This window comes from Nicotiana tomentosiformis, chromosome 6 (genome assembly GCF_000390325.3).
Source record: "Nicotiana tomentosiformis chromosome 6, ASM39032v3, whole genome shotgun sequence".
NCBI lineage: Eukaryota > Viridiplantae > Streptophyta > Magnoliopsida > Solanales > Solanaceae > Nicotiana > Nicotiana tomentosiformis.
In genome coordinates, this window is record NC_090817.1 from 97,613,072 (window position 1) to 97,633,727 (window position 20,656).

The 20,656-nt window shown below is 38.8% G+C and overlaps 2 protein-coding genes across 2 annotated transcripts; both read left to right on the forward strand.

Annotated features, from left to right (window-relative positions):
* The first annotated feature begins 5,167 nt into the window (after positions 1 to 5,167).
* Positions 5,168 to 7,316, forward strand: LOC138894466 (uncharacterized). The gene is made up of 2 exons (XM_070179162.1): positions 5,168 to 5,283; positions 6,803 to 7,316. The coding sequence occupies exons 1-2, from the start codon at positions 5,168 to 5,170 to the stop codon at positions 7,314 to 7,316; spliced, it is 630 nt and encodes a 209-aa protein (XP_070035263.1).
* Positions 7,317 to 16,583: 9,267 nt separating this feature from the next.
* Positions 16,584 to 17,424, forward strand: LOC104111258 (calmodulin-like protein 3). The gene has a single exon (XM_009620919.4). It carries the CDS (start codon positions 16,837 to 16,839, stop codon positions 17,287 to 17,289), a length of 453 nt encoding a protein of 150 aa, XP_009619214.1. The 5' UTR covers positions 16,584 to 16,836; the 3' UTR covers positions 17,290 to 17,424.
* Positions 17,425 to 20,656: the final 3,232 nt, after the last annotated feature.

Here is a 20,656-nt window from a genome sequence, read left to right on the forward strand (position 1 = left end):
GGCTTTATCATCACTAATGGAGCATAAAGCTTTATAAATCTCCTACTCAGTGACATCCCTACACAATAAGATTCTCTATAGTTGTGACAAGGTGGGACCTTTTTTCACTATGTCCTTGTTAATTGCTGGTAAACTATGGGCAGCTGATAAGTGGAAATTAAGACTACTTATTAGCGCTTTTTAGCTTTTGTTTTAGTCTAAAAGCGTTTAAGTGTGTTCCCGAAACTGATAAAATGTGCAAAATCTGCAGGAATATTGGAAGTTGGACTCCCGAGATGAAATCCGACTCAAAAAGGAGTAATCAAAATACAAGGCAACAAAAGGGACAATAGCTTGCAATGTGCGGACCGAAGAATTCCATCTGCGGCCGCAAACAATGAAGCAAATCCCAACAGGGTTTCCTAGCAAACTGAGGACCGCACAGGAATTGTGCGGCCGTAAATGAAGAATTGGAGATGAACTTCAAAGAGTGTGCAAATTTCCAAAAGTCCAAGTCCCTCAAGAATGCGGACCGCACAAGAATTGTGCGGCCGCAGAAGTACAGACGCGGACCGTAGAAGACCAGGTTGCGGTCGCAGTGAAAAATTTACGGACCGCAGAAACAATGCCTCGCGGCCGCAACGGAGAATTGTGCTGCCACAAACTCCTAGCTCCTGCAAAGATGAAGACTTATGTGGACTCCACATGGAATTGTGCGGTCGCAGAACCTCTTGAAGGGCATTTTTATCAGAAATTTCCAACCTTGTATAAATAGACGAGTTTCACAAAATTAGGTCAACTTTTGACATCAGCAAGTCCTGTAGCCGTTTTTCTTTGCCTCTTTTAGTAGTTTTCTATATTTTGGGATATTTTAACATAGATTTTATTATTTTGACTTTTCAATATGAGTTTAATTAGTATTTCTTCTTCTATTTCTTCAATTTCAAACAGGATTAGCTAGAGTTTTACTAGGGTTGTGACCCAATCCTAGTGTGTAAACCTTATGGGTATCTAATTTAGTGCTTGTTTATTATTTAGCCTTGTTCATGCTTTAATTTGTGGAATTAATAGTTGCAAAAATTAGTTCATCCTAATTGACTTAGTCTCTACTTGAAAAAGACGGACTTCGTCAAGGAAAACTTGGCTAACAAGAAATTGGATCAATCAATAGATTGATCAACTAAATTAAAGGGTTCAACCTAGAGATAGTAATAACCCGACTTGAACTCTTATCAACCATTTTGTGTGATACCAATTTGGACTTGAGAAAGCCAAATTAGGCAAAACTACTCCTTGACCGAGAGGTACTGAGTGGGTAATTGAGAGTTGATATCTATAATACACCCCGATCAACAAAATAAGAATTAAGGTTTATATCCCATTAGGCGAACACCTAGGCGATGGTCATAACCCTAGGTTTTTTACAAACTTGAAAAACAACAAAAACAATTATCTTAGTTTTATTTCTTAACTTTGCAATATTAGTTTTAAAAATAGAAATAGAAACAAAACTAATTTGTGGAAGTGTAAATTAAGATAGTTCAAACTCACGTACTAGAATATATACTCCTAACTCCCATATAAATGCCATGCGGATTCGATATCGACTCTTTGTTGGGTTACTATTATTGCAATCGACCGTTTTATATCCTTGTTTTGAGGTGTGATTTGGACGAGATCAATTTTTGGCGACGTTGTGGGGGAGTTAAAAACGGTGTTAGCTATATATTTGAGTGTATTTTTGGAAAATCTTCTCTTCCTTCCGTGTTACTAATGTGTGGAGAAATGTGGATATTGAGGATGATCAAATGGATGAGGTTCCTCTTGAACCTCAAGCCAATAGACGAGGCCGAGTGCCCCATGACAATGTGCCCTCTCCACCCCCACCTCCACCTCCACCACGAGCGGTTCCACACCGGGTGTTTTCAAATGAAGGATGTGCAAGTGCAATAGTCCCTCCCCGTATTAGGGTGGGCAACTTTCAAATCACTAACGTGATTCTCACCTTGCTTGAGCAACGAGGGTTCTTCACCGGTGTTCCGGGTCAAAATGCATACAAATATTTGAAGGGGTTCGTGGATACATGTTGGGGGAGTAAACAAACAAATGTCTCTGAGGATGCTTTGAGGCTAAGGCTTTTTCCCTTATCTCTATGGGGGAAAGCCTTAGATTGGTTGGAATGTTTTCCAAACCCTTCCATTCATACTTGGGATGAATTGGCGGAGAAATTTATTTCTAAGTACTTCTCTCCCGGGCACATGGCTATACTTCGGGATGAAATTCTAGTATTCAAGCAAGAGCCCAATGAACAACTATACGACATATGGGAACGGTATAGAACAATGGTGAAAGAGTGTCCCAACAACGATATGATGGAAAATATGATTCAACAAACTTTCTATTGGGGGATCAATATAACCAACCAATGTGTACTGAATCAACTTGCCGGTGGAAACTTCATGACTATGCCTCATGCAGAGGCATGTGATATTTTGGATAAGATAGTGGATACCTCATCGGCGTGGAAATCCCGGGCTAATGTTCCACAATGTGATCCCAATGTGATTCACCTTCACAAAGAATTGCATGACCATGGGCAAGCCATAGTCAAATTGACCACTACCATGAACCAATTGGCAAAGGCTCAACTTCAACAAGTGCAAAACCCGAGGCAAGTCAATGCAATGGAATGGGTAAACATGATGGTGAACAAACGAAGAACAAAGGGTCTACAAGTGCAACAAAGAGTGGACAATTTTGTGCAAGAAGATAGTGGGTTTGATTAAGATGACTCTTATAATGACCAATAAGAAGAGGTCCAACATGTGAACAACTTTCAAGGGCAAAGAAACAACTTCCAAGGCCCAATCCAACAACAATGGCGACCTCAAAATAATAAAGGAAATTGGAATTCTCACAACCAAGGTAATTGGAGTGGTGGAAAGAATCAAAGCAATTTCAATAACAACAACAATCAAGGAAATTGGGGTGGTGGCAATAATCAAGATAATTGGCTTAACAACAATAACTAAGGCAATTGGGGAGGTAACAACCAGATAAATTAGGGGTCGGGTTTTCAAAGTCCCCTGATATATCAACAACCAAGCAACTCGCCTCTTTATCCTTCCCAAGGTCTTAGTTCTTTCAATAATGAAATGGGACATGTTGAGAACATGTTCAAGCAAATAATGGAGAAGAATGTCGATTCCGATGCCAAACTTTCCTCACACAACACATCGATCTGCAACTTAGAAGTAAAAATGGGGCAAATCTCTCAAGCTCTAAATTTTCGTCCTAAGGGGGCATTATCAAGTGACACAGTGGTGAACCCAAAGGGTGGGAAAAACATGGGGCATGCCATGGCCATTACTACAAGAAGGGGAAAAGGTGGGAATGCACCCACCTCAAGTCAAAGGTAGCTTGTGGATGATGATCAAGTGGTACAAGAAGAAGAGATCTCGAACAATGTAGTGCAAGCAAACGATGAAGTGCGGATTGATATTGATGACAATGTGGAAGACACTCATGAGGAAGTGAACCCGTCTAGGGATTATGTTATTGATATACCAGAACTGGTAGTGCAAAAGGCTAAGGCACCATTGACTAAGCCTCCTCCTCCGTATCCTCAAAGGCTTGCCAAGCAAAATGGAGAGAATCAATTCAAAAGGTTCATGGACATGATGAAAGAGTCTCTCAATCAATGTTCCATGAGTTAAAGACTTGGAACAAATTCCCGGTTATGCAAACTTTATGAAGGATTTAGTGACAAATAAACAGTCGATGAATTTTGAAACTATCAAAGTCACTTATCAAGTGAGCGCAATTCAATGGCTCATAAATTGGAAGGTCCCGGTGCTTTCACAATCCCTTGTACCATTGGACGTGCCGAATTTGCTAAAGCTCTTTGTGATCTTGGGGCAAGTATCAATTTTATCTTATTAGGTTTTCAAGACTTTTGGAATTGGGCAACCAATACCCACATCTATGAGATTACAAATGGTCGATCATACCATGAAGAGACCGTTGGGAGTGATTGAAGATGTATTGGATTGTGTTGATAAATTCATTCTTCCGACGGATTTGACATTCTTGATTGTAAAGTGGACTATGAGGTACCTATTATTCTTGGAAGACCTTTCCTTGCTACGGAGAAGGATCTTGTTGATGTGAAAGCCAGAGAACTCACTTTCTGGGTGGGTGATGAAAAGGTAGTATTCCACGTGTGCAAATCTATGAGGCAATCAAATAGCAATGAAGTGTGTTCTTTCGTGGACTTGGTGACCGATGTAATTGTTAATGACACAAGTGCCACGATTAATGTGGGTGATATGTTGGAGGCCGTCTTGCTCAGCTTTGATGATGACGAGATGGATGGCTTCATGAAATATGTGAACTCTTTGCAAGGGATGGGGTCGTACAACTATGCACCCCGAAAACTTTCCTTGGATCTTGAAAATAGGAAAACGCCTCATACAAAGCCTTCAATTGAAGAGGCTCCTACCTTGGAGTTGAAGCCATTTACTCCACATCTTCGGTATGAATTTCTCGACCCTTGTTCTATCTTACCGGTTATTCTTTCCACTTGTTTGACTAACGTGCAGGTTGACTCTACATTGGCGGTGCTCCACAAGAGGAAGAAGGCTATTGGGTGGACTTGGCGGATATTAGGGGAATAAGCCCTGCAGTTTGCATCTACAAGATTAACTTGGAGAAAGATGCCAAACCATCTATTGAACATCAAAGGAGACTCAATGAGGATATGCAAGTCGTGGTAAAAAAAGAGATTATCAAGTGGTTGGATGCCAGGGTTATCTACCCCATTTCAGATAGTTCGTGGACTTCTCCGGTGCAATGTGTCCCAAAGAATGGGGCATGACGGTGGTCACCAATGACAATAATGAGTTGATTCTCACAAGAACGGTGACCGGGTGAAGAGTGTGTATGGACTATCGCAAGCTAAAAAAAGTCACAAGGAAGGATCAGTTTCCACTCCCCTTCCTTGACCAAATACTTGATAGGTTCGTTGGTCGTGCTTTCTATTGATTTCTGGATGGATATTCGGGCTACAACCAAATCCTTATTACTCCGGAGGATCAAGAGAAAACAACTTTTACATGTCCCTATGGTACTTTCGCCTTTAAGCGGATGCCATTTGGTCTATGTACCGGTAACTTTTCAAAGGTGTATGATGGCGATCTTCACGGACATAGTAGAGGACTACCTTGAAGTGTTCATGGATGACTTCTCGGTGGTTGGGGATTCCTTTGATGATTGCTTGGCAAATTTGTATAGAGTATTGACAAGGTGTGAATAAACGAACTTGGTGCTAAATTAGGAGAAGTGTTATTTTATGGTCGAGGAAGGCATTGTCCTTGGCTACAAGATCTCAAATAATGGCATAGAAGTCGACAAGGCAAAGATTGAGTTGATTTCTAAACTTCCACCTCCGACTTCGATGAAAGGCGTGCGGTGCGGAGTTTCTTAGGTCACGTGGGATTTTACCGGCGCTTTATCAATGATTTTTCTAACGTGGTGAACCCGTTGTGCAAGCTTTTAGAGAAAGATGTGAAGTTTCACTTCAATGATGATTGCATGAAAGCCTTCAAATTGCTAAAGTTCAAGTTGAAAACCACTCATATTATCACCGCCCCTAATTGGAGTATCCCTTTTGAACTCATAGGCGATGCTAGTGACATAGCGGTTGGGGCTATTTTGGGGCAACGCATCAACAAAAATTTTCATCCAGTCTACTATGCTAGTAAGACCATGAATGGTGCCCAAGTCAACAACACCGTTACGGAGAAAGAGCTCCTTGCCATTGTATTTGCAATTGAGAAGTTCTGCCCGTACTTGATGGGTGCAAATGTAATTGTTCATACGGATCACGCGGCACTTAGCTATCTTATGATCAAGAAAGATTCAAAATCTTGATTGATGAGATAGATTCTATTGTTCCAAGAGTTTGATATTGACATCCAAGATCGAAAAAGGAGTGAAAATCAAGTGGCAGACCACTTGTCTCCTTTGGAGGAGGAGTAGGGGAGGCCGCATGATGGCCTTGAAATCAATGACTCCTTCCCCGATGAGCAACTCTTGGCTATCTCAATGAAGAAGATTCCATGGTTTGTGGATCTAACAAACTTTCTTGTGTGTGGAATCATCCCGGATGAGTTCTCTTCAAATCAAAGAAAGAAAATCAAACGAGATTGTCAAGATTATTATTGGGAGGAGCAATACCTTGTATGAATTTTCACGTATGGGGTAATCAGAAGATGTGTACCGGAAGAAGAACAAAGTGATATTCTTGAGGCTTACAATCTTCGCCTTATGGTAGTCACCATGGCGGAGCAAGAACGACGTCCAAAGTGCTAAGTTGTGGTTTCTATTGGTCCACTCTTTACAAAGATGCAAGTGATGTGGTGAAAAGATGTGATGAATGTCCACAGGCCGGTGGAATCTCGAAGAAGAATGAAATGCCTCTCACTACCACTTTGGAGATTGATATCTTTGATGTGTGGGGTATTGACTTTATGGGTCCTTTTGTGAGTTCTTGTGGAAATACCTACATCTTGGTCGTTGTTGATTATGTGTCTAAATGGGTTGAGTCCATTGCTCTACCCAACAATGAAGCAAGAAGTGTGGTGGCTTTCTTGAAGAAGAATAATTTCACAAGGTTTGGTACTCTGCGGGCTATCATAAACGATAGGGGGTCGCATTTTTGCAACAAGACTTTTGACACTTTGCTTAGCAAGTATGGTGTCACGCATAAAGTTACGACTCCCTATCATCCACAAGCTAGCGGTCAAGTGGAAGTCTCCAACAGGGAGATAAAGAGTATCTTGTCCAAAACAGTGAATGTTAACCAAACATATTGGTCAAAGAAGCTTGATGATGCATTATGGGCTTATCAAACTGCTTTTAAAAATCCTATCGGAATGTCTCCATACCGGTTGGTATTCGGCAAAGCGTGTCATCTTCCGGTGGAACTTGAGCACAAAGCCATGTGGGCTCTAAAGAAGTTGAATCTTGATTGGGATGCAACTGCTAACTTGAGAGTTGCACATTTGAATGAATTGGATAAGTTCCAGTATCATGCCTATGCAAGTTCGTCCTTGTACAAAGAGAAGATGAAGTACCTTCATGACAAATGCATTTGGAACAAGGAGTTCAAGAAGGGCGATCTTGTGTTGTTATTCAACTCACGATTGAGGATGTTTCCCAGAAAGCTGAAATCTAAATGGAGTGGTCCATTTAAAATTGTAGGTGTGACATATTTTGGTGCATTGGACTTGAAGAACAAAATAATGAAGTATTCCGAGTCAATGGTCATCGGGTGAAGCACTATTTTGGAAAGGTTGATGATGGCCACATTGTGGCAGTGATTCATTTCAAATGATGGTAATCTGCATCGTACCGCGACGTTAAATCAGGCGCTTCTTGGGAGGCAACCCGTATTTCTTTTTCTTTTCTTTTCTTTTATAGATATGAGTTATTTTTGCGCTAACTGGATTTGAAGTGTGTTGCAGGGATGAGTGTACCTTACAAAATTGTGCAAAAATTTGCTAAAGTGTGGAAAGAATTGCGGACCGCAATTGTATTGTACGGACCACACAATTTTGGTTGCTGCAGCAAAAGGTTCTCAGCGGCCACCCAAGTACATTGCGGATCGCACAAGTTGAAGGACGAAAATGTCAACTTTCTGAAGTTGGTCTGTCAGAGAAATTGTCGATCTGCGGCCGCGACACAAATATTGCGGTCCGCAGCAAAACCTGCGGCCGAACAACTAATTCTGCAGACCGCAAAATGCTAGGGCAACTAGGCCCTCGGGTAACAGAGTGCGGACCGCAATGGGAATTGTGCAGCCGCACTCAAGCCCTCTTACTTTGCCAGAACCCGAGCACTATAAATAGCAAAAGCTAGGGCATTGTTTCCTTTTTCCTTCTTTGAGCTCACAAAGTGCACAAATTTGAAATTTCTTGTTAAATTAGCTGCTCACAAGATTAGAAATTGGGATCACTCATCTCTTGCACAAATTCATATCTGGTATGCATCATCATCTTGATTAATTTCTTTGAATTTTTAGTTTTTTAGTGAAATTTTGGACCATTTGTCTGATTGAATCTATTTGAACAACCATGTTGGGTAAATATGTAATGGGTAGATTGGTAAATGCTCTAAGGGGAATGGGTAAGTTGATTTTCAAGCTTAGATGTTATTTCCATGTCAAAATTGTGCAAACATTTGAGGCCCTAGGTGAAAAATGACCGTAAGTTCATAATTGTTAGAATATGCGGCCGCACAAGAAATTGTGTGGTCCGTAGAAGTTAAAGATTAGGGCACTATAGTAAGGCATGATTTTGCGGCCGCAATTCAAAATGTACAGACCGCAGAAATCCCATTGAAGCCGCATAATAGCTTAATCCCTGCAAGCATGTTTCTACAATGTTTTTCACTACAATCTCTGGTGTGTCCTTGCATTCTTCTGTGTCTGAAATTGAATTGCAACTAACAATCGCCTTTGCTTGGTACGGAACATGGTTAGATCTAGAGGATGAGGTGAAACTTCAAAAGGAAGGGGTGACCCTTCCCGGGGACTAGGGAAGAGACCCTTGCCTAGTGCCCAACAACTTGAAGTTAGAAAGAAAACAGTAGCTGACAGAGGGAGAGGTATAGACCTTTTTGAGACCAGTTCTTATGCCCCATCTCGGGAAGCATCAGAGGGCAACTCAGCCTCTGTACATGAGCAGCCAACTGTCCAATCAAGGCCACCAGGGAGATATCAGCTCAGGGATAAGCCGTCTTCATCACATAACACCTCTGAGGGTTCGAAGAGTGCCAGTCAAGCTTCAGATCCTTCCACTACACCTACCCCCCAGGCACCGGAGACTTCAGTTCAGGACATCCCAGATGATGGCCTAGGGGGAGATACTACAGTTTCCAGCCTTGATCGGTCGAAGAAGAAAGAGGTGTGAGAGGACAGATTCATCAGTTTGCCTGCCTTTTCTAGCTTCCGTGGGTGGTGGCCGGTGAGGTCACTCACTCTTGAGCGACAATTCCAATCGATAGATCTAGAAAAGTACAACCCTGCAGTCTTGAGGCAGTTCTGAGAGTGCAAGGGATGTATGTGGTTCACCCAGAGCATGGTGGATGCAAAGGACTACCTTGTCTGGGAATTCTACGCCAATGTGGCGCATAATAAGAAAGGGACAAAGGTAACTAAAGTGAGGAACCTCAAGGTGCGTTTTGACCGGCACACATTGAATACCTACTTGTGGTTTGATGATGTCGAGCCCACAAAGTATTTGGAGAAGTTGGAACTTGGGGATGTAGCTCACCCGTGGCTAGCTGAAATTCTAGCAGCTCCTCGGGCACCACCACCACGGATCACAGCAAGGGTGGCTATTCACAGAAACACTATGAGTTTTGAGGCAAAGGGGTGGCAGACCTTTGTATGCAGCCGACTAGACCCGTGTCAGAATAAGACAAATCTTCAGATCCCGCAGGCAGTTCTAGTCGCCTCTATCATGGTCGGGTACCCGATCAATGTGGGTGTCGTGATATCGACCAACATCTCTGTGGTCGCCAGGCAAACTGACATATCCTATATGTATCCCAACACCATTACTGAGTATCTTACGGATGCGAGGCTGGAGCCGAGAGATTTTGATACGAAGGTGGGGGCAAAGAAGCCCTTCTCATGGTACTCGTTGATGGATGCACAAAACCCTAAGAAAAGGGGTCATCCGTCTACCACCACATGCCAGTCTGATGAGCCATCGATGGTAGCTGCAGAGGCAATTGACATTCCATCCACTTCAGTCGAGCCTTCAGCTAGTGCAGCAGCTGTGCCTCCACCTCCAGCCTCAGTGCCTTCAGCAGGCCCTATTATAGGTTCTACCTCGGCTTTGAGGCCGGTGTTGATGCCTACTGCCCCACTCTCTACGCTGCTAGTCTCCCAGATATTGGCGAGCCTCAACAACTAGATGCAGACATCTACTGCAAAGTTATTTGACATATCTAGTACTGTTGCAGCATAGTCCTCCTTTCCGGCACCTCAGATGCCCCAAATAGTGGAATAAACATTGAAGAAGCTCCTGGAGAATCAGAACATGATTATGGATACATTGGTGCAACATGGGTCAGTGATAGAAGTACTGAGCAAGGAAGTGAAAAAGATGAGAAAGTCCCAGGCATCCAAGAAGTCACTGGACAAGCTCTGGAGACAGGTTACCAAGCTTGCGGCAGCCGGAGATATTCCATTTGATATGTTGATTGACCCACACCATACAGGCCCAGATCTCACAGCACCTACAATACCAATTGGCCAGTCTAAGGAGCCAGACTCTACTGAGGCAGTGCGTAATATGTTCACCAACCCAGTCACTCCCAGAGTTGAGGATGATGAGATCCAGTTGGAGGAGACTAAGGGTGGTGATGTTGTTGTGGACACGGAGATGGCCAGGGAGCCATAGGGAGTTTTCTTCACTTTTACCCTTCCTTTACTCTTATTTTGTTAAGCATTGGGGACAATGCTTATTTTTATTTGGAGGGGTGGAGTTTATTTTATATGATTTGATGATTCTGAGATAATTGGTTTGTAATAACTAACAATATTCTCTTCTTTTTTCTTATTCTGTATTCTCTCGTCCATTATCTCATTATGTATATATCTTCTCTCATTATGTATATTCGTATTGCTTTCAATAGTTTTTGTTTGTAGCTTCTTTATGTTTGGTTCTCTTACTAGTTAGTGTTTAATTTAGTAGCTTTTTATCTATTTAGTAATTTCTTTATGAATTAGTAGCTTCTTTTCAATTTAGTGGCCTCTTTTCGATTTAGTAGCTTCTTTTTATGTTTTAGTGGATAATAAGTCTTTGGTTTTCTTAATGCCACGGCTCTTTCCAAAGGTTGTTTTTTATGCGAACCGGGTGACTTTTCCCAGCGATGGATTGCGTGACAACCTTCTTAAGGGACTGAGTCCATTTTTGGTGTTTAGGTAATAATAGTAGTAATAATGAATAAAAAGACCTAATTAAGTCATATTCGAAGAGTCAAACATGCTACACTTGGCACCAACACACTTAACTATGTACTTATGATTAAAAACAAGGTTTCTGGAAAGAAATAGCTCTAGTTAGTGACTTTGTGACTCTTGTGTTGACTTAGGTAATCATCGAGTAGTTTAATCAAATCATAGTGATTTTCAATCTTGAATATGGTCATTGTGGGCCCTCGGCTCTATCCTCTTTAACAATCTAGTTGTGTGATGGGTGAGGTTTTTTTGTTGCTAGTCTAAGCACCCGTGCGAATGGTCTAGAACATGCCCCGAATGTGTTTCAAGGCAAAATTTAAGTTTTGCTTGGCTTGAGAAATGATTGTAGGCTTTCTTTGACCCGCTTAAATTTTTTCATTGCCTACCGATATTTTTATCCTTAGTCAACCCATTTGAGCCTCGAGCCTTTTTCATTTGATAATCATATTACAAGCCTTTACCAGTTTTGTCGTGACCCTCTCTTGGCACTCGAGCTTTCCTTAACACTCTTGTGAAATAATTGGCTAAAAACGTAAGTTTTGGGGAGAGACAAGGAACTTGAAAGAGGTATCAAGGCACAAACTAGAAAAGAAATGATGAGAAGGAAAGGCAAGAAAAGGAAAAAAAATACAAAAAAGAAAGTGAATAAGTGGAAAAGTTGAAGGGATTCAAAGAAAAGTAATGATACAAAGCATGGAGAAATCAAAGAGGGAGAAAATGAATGTCATGATCAAGAAAGAGTGATGTTAAGTCTCTCTAGTTTCTCAAGGAAAAGAAAGTGCTTCAAGGAATTGGCAAAGCATGAGCCGAGAAGGAAAAAATGGAGAGCTTAAGGAAAGGTGAACTCACTCAACCATAGTGTATCCAACCTTGGTCCAAAAGCCTTCCTTACATTTCGAAAAAACCCGACGTGATTTCAAGCCGAGTGAGCTTACATTAGTGGCGATCTACATGAGGGGCAAGCCTATGGTACTTGAAGACGTACTTGCGACATTCTCTTGAGAGAGATGAGTGAACCTTTCACAAATCTTTGGATTGAGCGCTAAAATTCTTAAGTGAGCTAGGCAAATAGAGAGTAGAGGAGGAGGAGTTTGGGATCCACAATAACCTACATGAAAGAGCGAGCTTCCTTAATGAATAAAGTCAACTCTTGATACTTAGGTGTCACATTACATATGCATAAAAGTTTAACTGGTCGTCTTGTTAATAATACATAAGTAATGTGGGTAATTATCGGTCCCAGTTGATGTGTGAATGGATCACTTTTGATTGGCTAGAATGGCCCTTAACTTGTGGATATGGAAACTATTTTATTTTTTTAAAGACAAGCAAAAACTTAAGTTTGGGGGAGTTGATAAGTGGGGATTTTGACTACTTATTAGCGCCTTTTATCTTTTGTTTTAATCTAAAAGCATTTAATTGTGTTCTCGAAACTGATGAAATGTGTAAAATCTGCAAGAATGTTGGAAGTCGAACTCCTGAGATGAAATCCGACTCAAAAAGGAGTAATCAAAACACAAGGCAACAAAAGGCACAATAGCTTGCAAAGTGCGGACCGCAGAATTCCATCTGCGGTCGCAAACAAAAAAGCAAATCCCAACAGGGTTTCCTAGCAAACTTTGGACCGCACAGGAATTGTGCAGCCGCAAATGAAGAACGGGAGATGAACTTCGGAGGGTCTGCAAATTTTCAAAAGTCCAAATCCCTCAAGAATGCAGACCGCACAAGAATTGTGCGATCGCAGAAGGAGTGCCTTGCGGCCGCAAAAGTAAAGATGAGGACCTCATAAGACCAGGTTGCAGCCGCAGTGACAAATCTGCGGACCGCAGAAACAATGCCCCGCGGCCGCAGTGGAGAATTGTGCGGTCGCAGAATCCCATCTCCTACAAATATGAAGACTTCTGTGGACCGCGCGTGGAATTGTGCAACCGCAGAACCTCCCGAAGGGCATTTTTGTCCGAAATTTCTATCCTTGCATAAATAGACGAGTTTCACAAAATTAGGTCAACTTTTGACATCAACAAGTCATGTAGCCGTTTTTCTTTGCTTCTTTTAATAGTTTTCTACATTTTAGGATATTTTAGCATAGATTTTATCATTTTGACTTTCCAATATGAGTTTAATTAGTATTTCTTCTTCTATTTCTTCAATTTCAAGCATGAGTAGCTAGATGTTTACTAGGGTTGTGACCCAACCCTAGTGTGTAACCTTATGGGTATCTAATTTAGTGCTTGTTTATGATTGGGTGTTTATTATTTAGCCTTGTTCATGCTTTAATTTGTGGAATTAATCGTTGCAAATATTAGTTTATGCCTAATTGACTTAGTTTCTACTTGAGAAAGAGAGACTTAGTCCAGGAAAACTTGGCTAACAAGAAATTTGGTCAATCGAGAGATTGATCAACCCAATTAAAGGGTTCAACCTAGAGATAGTAATAATCTGACTTGTGCTCTTATCAACCATTTTGTATGATACCCATTTGGACTTGAGAAAGCCAAATTGGGCAAAACTACTGCTTGACCGAGAGGAACTGAATGGGTAATTGAGAGTTGATAGCTATAATACACCCCAATCAAATAAACAAGCATTAAGGTTTATATCCCATTAGGCAAACACCTAGGCAATGGTCATAACCCTAGACTTTTTATAAACTTGAAAAACAACAAAAACAATTATCTTAGTTTTATTTCTTAACTTTACAATCTTAGTTTTAAAAATAGAAATAGAAACAAAACCAATTTGTGGAAGTGTAAATTAAGATAGTTCAAACTCACGTACTAGAATATATACTCCTAACTCCCATATAAACTCCCTACGGATTCGATCTCGACTCTTTGTTGGGTTACTATTATTGCAATCGACCGTTTTATATCCTTGTTTTGAGGTGTGATTTGGACGAGATCAGCAGCGAATCCATCAATCCTTTGTAAAAGTTTACTACTTCATCTTTGATGGCTTTCGGTTCATTTTGCTTATCTCATGTGAGAGAAGTTAACTCCAATATCTGATTCTTATGATGCCTTTTCTTGATCACTGCCGCAAAATACTTGGAATTAGAATCACCTAGTTTTATCCACTTTGCTCTGTCCTTTTGCTTCAAAGCACCTTCTTCCAACAGGTCCCATTTCTCCCGGTTTTGCATAAGATTCCTTTCTTATATTAGTAGTTCATCTCTGCATTGTGCATGAATTCTTCCTTGAACAGTATAGGGTCTACTTGGCTCTTTCAATCTTTTGCTTGATATATTTGAACTCTTGAGTATTTAGCTTCCTAAATAGTGGTCTAAGAGATTTTAGCTTTAAAATCTCTCTCTCTCTCGTCTTTAAAATTCATATTATCCACTTAAAAGATGGATAATATAATTAATAAGTTTTAACTTTTACATTTGCAACGACTCAAATTGGAAACTCCTCAAATTTGGGAGATTACGAATTCTCCTAAAAGTGATCATATTTGAAGAAGCCACAAATCCATATTATTTTGCCGGCTAACCCATTTTCTATCCGTATTAAATATTGATCGGTTCAAATATTTTATTCGTTTTTATATTATCTGTTTTTTATCTACTCATATCCGACCCAACCCGACCCACCCGTTTGCCGCCCCTAAAAACCAACGAACACTGCAACTTGTTAAAAGTAGTCCTACTCATGTCGACGGAAAGGAAAAAAAGATGAAATCTATAAAATGGCCTGGCGTGCAGCACTTTAATCATCTTTATTTGTTTTAAGTTTAAAAAGAGAAAGTTATCGAACCAAAGGGAACTAAATCTGGAAAAATGGCCGTTGTTAACGGATCTAAAAAAACAAAGTCATAAGGAGACGATGATAAGAGGTTGTGTGGAGCAAAAAAACAAGACGTTGGGGAATGAAATGGTGCGAGTTAAAAAGCCGGTTAAAACGCGTAATAAGTTAGGTATATACTAACACCTAACGGCTAGCAAAGAGCAAAAGCAAAAGCACAAAAGCATTATAGTTAGGTAGTTGGCTTACATTTTGTTGATCTTTACAAATAGAGCCGTTAACATAAATTTGACGGCAGAAGCCGGTTCCATCTAATGCATTATTTAAAGGGATTTTTATATGAATAACCGGTCAAATTTATTATTTATTTATTTTAATCGATATATATGAAATAATGATACATAATTATACATATATTATATATTCATTGTTATTTTAATTTAAAAAAATGAGTGTACAGCTACTTGGGTTAATTCTTCATATTTTTTAAAGCAGGAATAGGCTAAAATTATCATGACCTATTTAAAATTGAGACATTTTAGTCCAGTTCTAAGTAGTCCACAATTTTAGTAAGACATTAGAGTTCCTATCTATGAGATAAGTTACTATAGGAGTAAGAAAGCTCAATTAAGTAGATTCAAAGTTGTAAATCGTTCGAATAATTATATCTTGGCATGTGAATAGATTTATTAAATTAAACCACAAAGAGATTTTTTATATTATCATTTTACTCGCTTTTCTTCTCGAGCCGAGAGTCTTTAAGAAACAGCCTCTCTGTCCTCCAGGATAGGAATAAGGTATGCGTACACATTATCCTCGTCAGACCTCACTTATGGAATTCCACTAAGTTGTTATTGTAGTTGTATTTTTACTGGTTCAGAATATTAATTAAGAAAACTGAGTATACCCCTACCTAAAAGTAGCAGTACGTTCATTATCAAATTCCCTGTTGGATACCATTAAATAAAAAGCTTTTAGGTAAACGAAATCACCCAATAATTACAACGCGTTTTTTTGAGAATCCCACACCTTTATTATTAATTATTATTAATTAATTAATAGAATAATAACCACTCCTCATCCGCATCTAAAATCTAACGCGCAATTGACAGATCCAATTGATTCAAGACCAGCTCTAATATCCTCCACTATATAAAATTTCCCACATAATGTAATTCTAAAAACAAATTTTCTCTTTTATATTTACATAAAATTGAACAATATGAGTGCTAAACCATAACTCAGATGCGTGTAAACCATCACACTATCTAATTTGTGACTAAGTATATTATTGAAGTAGCATAGTGTTGAAACGGTGCTATACTTTTTTTTTTTTTATAATTGTGGTATTCAACTCAGTTTACGCACACTTTAATTAATTTTCTGAGATATTCGTTGTCTTATATAGGCACAAGAACTAATGTATAAAATGCTATTTCTTATAAAATAAATGAAAAATATTTTACCAACATCATGGATAGAGAGTTGATACAAATTTCTATCTGTTACTCAACTTACTCTAAATAGAAAAATTAATTTATTTATAATCTTAACAGTCCAAAGATATCTAACGTATACAGTAAGATATTATTTGTCCTCAAAATGATGTAAATCTTTGCGTCTTGGATTCCCTTGGCTCATCTTTTGGAGAAGAATCCTATTTTATAGCACCAAAGATTATGTTTTACATTTATAAATATATCTTACTAAGAAAATGAAAGTAATTTAGATAAGTACTTTTTCTTCTTTATTTTTTTTAATATTTGAATTATTTAATTTTTCCAAACTTCCCCTTTATATACTACCCCCAATACTTGTCCTAGTTTGTCTCCTAATTTTTCTCAACCTTAAAAAAACCACAACCACCACACATTAGTTTCATACACTCTCTTAACCAATTCAAACTCTAAAACCAATTCCATTGCCAGCCATTTTCTTCAGAATTTGATTTACAAGCAATTCTTCTCTCTTTAATTCCCAAAAAACTCGCCGCCACCAACACCACTTGCGGTAACCGGCGCCGCAACAACAACCGCCGGTCCCCCTTTCCGACATCCAATTACGCCACAAATTAAAAGAAGAATGGCCACAGAGGAACTCCGACGAATTTTCCAAATTTTCGATCGAAACGGCGACGGAAGAATAACGAAAAAGGAGTTAAACGATTCGTTAGAGAACATGGGAATATTCATTCCAGATTCAGAATTGTCTGAAATGATCGACAAAATCGACGTGAACGGCGACGGATGCGTCGACATTGACGAATTCGGTTCACTTTACCAGACGATAATGGACGAACGCGACGAAGAAGAAGATATGCGTGAGGCGTTCAATGTGTTCGACCAAAATGGAGATGGTTTCATAAGTGAAGATGAATTGAAATCTGTGTTGGCGTCGTTAGGATTGAAGCAAGGACGGACAATAGAGGATTGTAAGCAAATGATAAAGAAAGTGGACATTGACGGAGATGGAATGGTGAATTTTGCTGAGTTTAAGCAGATGATGAGAGGGGGTGGTTTTGCTGCTTTGAGTTAGTTTATTTTTTTAATTGTTTCATTTATTTTACTATTAAATGGAGTAGTATTAAGAATTAACTTCTTATTTTTATTTTCATAGGTTGTGGCATGTAAATAAACTTGTTGCTATTATTTTATTTTTTCAATTGTTAAATTGTGTTCGGCTTCTCTTCTACCTCAAATTATGTTAATAAAGTATACCTTAGGAATTAGGATCCATTACAAATGAAAGAAAAAGGAAGTTGTTTCAGGAAATTCTAGTAAATGGATTGAACAATTTTGGAATTAGTTTGTCTTTCGTCCGAAGGTCTATCGGAAACAGCTTCTCTATCACTTCGAGATAGCGGTAATGTCTGCATACACACTACCCTCTCTACCCTGTGCAAAAGTGGGTTGTATCAATTTATGATTTAATATTTTCATGTGATTTTGTGTTTATAGATAAGCGCTATAGTGCTTGCTTTGCGAAAATAAAAGGATTAGTTAATATTAAGGACCTTTTTTAATACGATAACATACTCTTACATAAATAATCATAACGATGTTTTTTAAATTGTTGGTTCTATAAACTTATATATGAGATTTTTTCCAAGGAAAACAATTCACAAATAGTTACAGTAGATTGACATTTTTAGAGTTCGTTACTCGTTTCGCGACTTCTGCTCTTCTCTGTTCGAACAATATCTGAATATTATCGTCACCATCCAAAATTCCGTCACTGGCATCGTGATGACACTTAATCTTTAATACTAGGTAAGCTGATTATAATAACAATTCAAGTCTTTTTTTAAACATGTAATTTAGCTAATAATATAATACAAGTGTCAAAACTAACAGCGGAAATATTCAAACAACCTCCCAAGACTGGTAATACTGAGTCACGAACTCTAACTTAATACATGGAATGATCTCAAGTATCGAATATACAATATTGTTTGAATAAGAATTGACAATACAATAAAATAGAAAGACTCCAAGGGACTGCGACGACCAAGCAGCTCTGTCTTGAATCCTTGCGATCAACATCCTAACACTGCCCGAGTATGATATCTCCAATACCTAGCTCTGCACAAAAATGTAGTATGAGTACACCACAGTCAGTACCCAGCAAGTATCAAGACTAACCTCAGTGGAGTAGTGACGAGATGCAGTCAAGACACTCACTAGTCTAATAACCTGTGCAACATAGCATACAAAATATAATAGAAACAGATAGTAGTGATAGAAACAATAATCAACTAGCGACATAAATAGCAAGGCAGCAAGAACACCATAAATATTGCTCACACGAATAATAAAGACAAGGACAACCAATTAATCAAGTCCTTCAAAATATATATCATTTATCTATAAGTTTTCCAAATAAAAATCTTTAGAATGTAATCATTTCAATTAAATATATCCCGAATATACTTCCTCCAAATAAATATCTTACGAATATAAATCTTTCAAATAAATATCTCCCAATGTAACTCTTTCGAATAAATATCTTTCAAATATAATTCTTTTAAATAAACATTTCGAATATAATTCTTTCAAATAAAATCCTTTCGAATATAATTCTTTGAAATAGAACCTTTCAAATATAATTCTTTTAAATAAAACCTTTCAAATATAATTCTTTCAAATAAAAACCTTTCGAATATAATTCTTTTAAATAAAACCATTCGAATATAATTCTTTCAAATAAAAACTTTTCGAATATAATTCTTTTAAATAAAACCTTTCGAATATAATTCTTTCAAGTAAAATCACCGGTTGGCACCTCACTTTATAATCCTAAAAATTTCGGGTCTCAGCCCACTTTCATATCTCACGGTATCTCGTGCCCACATTTCTATCCCAGCCGTACGGGCAATTTACAAGACAAAAGACATAATAACTTAATAAAATGACTGAGGAGTGAACTACTTTACAGATAAGTAACAGCACAGCAAATAGAGGTAAATAATAGGGGCACTCCCGAGGTATCGCCTCGTAAACCCAAATGTAAATGCTCTACAGGGGGATCTCCCGAGGTACCGCTGTCACGACCCAATTTTTCCCTACGTTGGGTATCGTGATGGCACCTAGTCTTAGGGACTAGGTAAGCCTAATATTTATTAAATAACAACAATAATTAAATAACATCTAACAATCTTTGAAATGGAAACCTCCAAAATAAATTTAAAATTTTTAAAACCGGTAGTACAAGTCATAAGCTCTACAAAGTGTTTGCTAGAAAACTTCTAAATACAACTGTCCAGAATTAAGAATAAATAGTGCCAAACGAAAACTTGAAGGTGACTCTGAAGCCTGCGAACGCAGCAACAGGTTTACCTTGAGTCTCCACAGTAATGACCCACACAGCGGCTAACGAACAAATATATAGATCTGCACAAAAATATGCAGAAGTGTAGAATGAGTACACCACAACGGTGCCCAGTAAGTATCAAGATTAACCTCGGTGGAGTAGTGACGAGGAACAGTCAAGACACTCATTGGTCTAATAAACTAAACAAGTATAAGTATATGAACAACAGAAAAAAGATATCTACATAAAGACTATGCAATATGGCTCGCAATACAATAATAGCAATAAGAAAGGAAATAACAAGTATCAGCGGAAGTAAACAAGGGTGAGCATTTATGCTTAACAATATCAAGAACACCTCTTATCCGATAAGAGTGCTTAACTACGTGTATGCTTGTGCAAGTGTCCTAACAGAGTCCATACCAGGAAATAAGCATAAGAAAAAAAAACGGACAACACGTAGAATATTTTCTCACAGCTTTCACAAGATAAATCTCACACAGGTAAGTGTACCACTACACAAATCTCAACAACAAGAATGCCCCCAGGCTATCACAAATCAATCCTTGACACAGCTCACCTTGTCTCACCACATGTGCAATAATAAAGTAAATGCCCGCCTTGTCTCGTCACACGTGCATAACAATATTTCCACCTTGTCTCGCCACATGCGCAACCCATATATATATATATATATATACATATATATATATATATCCCGCCTTGTCACGCCGCATGTGCAAATATCAATAGTAACAATAGCACGGCAGAAACCTCGTGCAACCCCATAACAATAACCGCACGGAAGAAATCTCGTGCATCACAATAATCACAACCGCACGGCAAAAACCTCGTGCATCACCACAACAAGTACAACAGCAACAATGGCAATAATACAAAGTACGACAAGTAAATCAACTCAAGAACTTTAAATCACAAGAAACGGTAGAACCAGTTCGCAAGGAATAACCACAGTAAAGAATGCTAGGCGTAAAGAGATCAGCTCAACAAGGGAAAACTAATATGTAGCAACGATCCCACAATATATATTTCAACAACAGGGAAGCTAACACGAGTCAAATAATTCCAAATA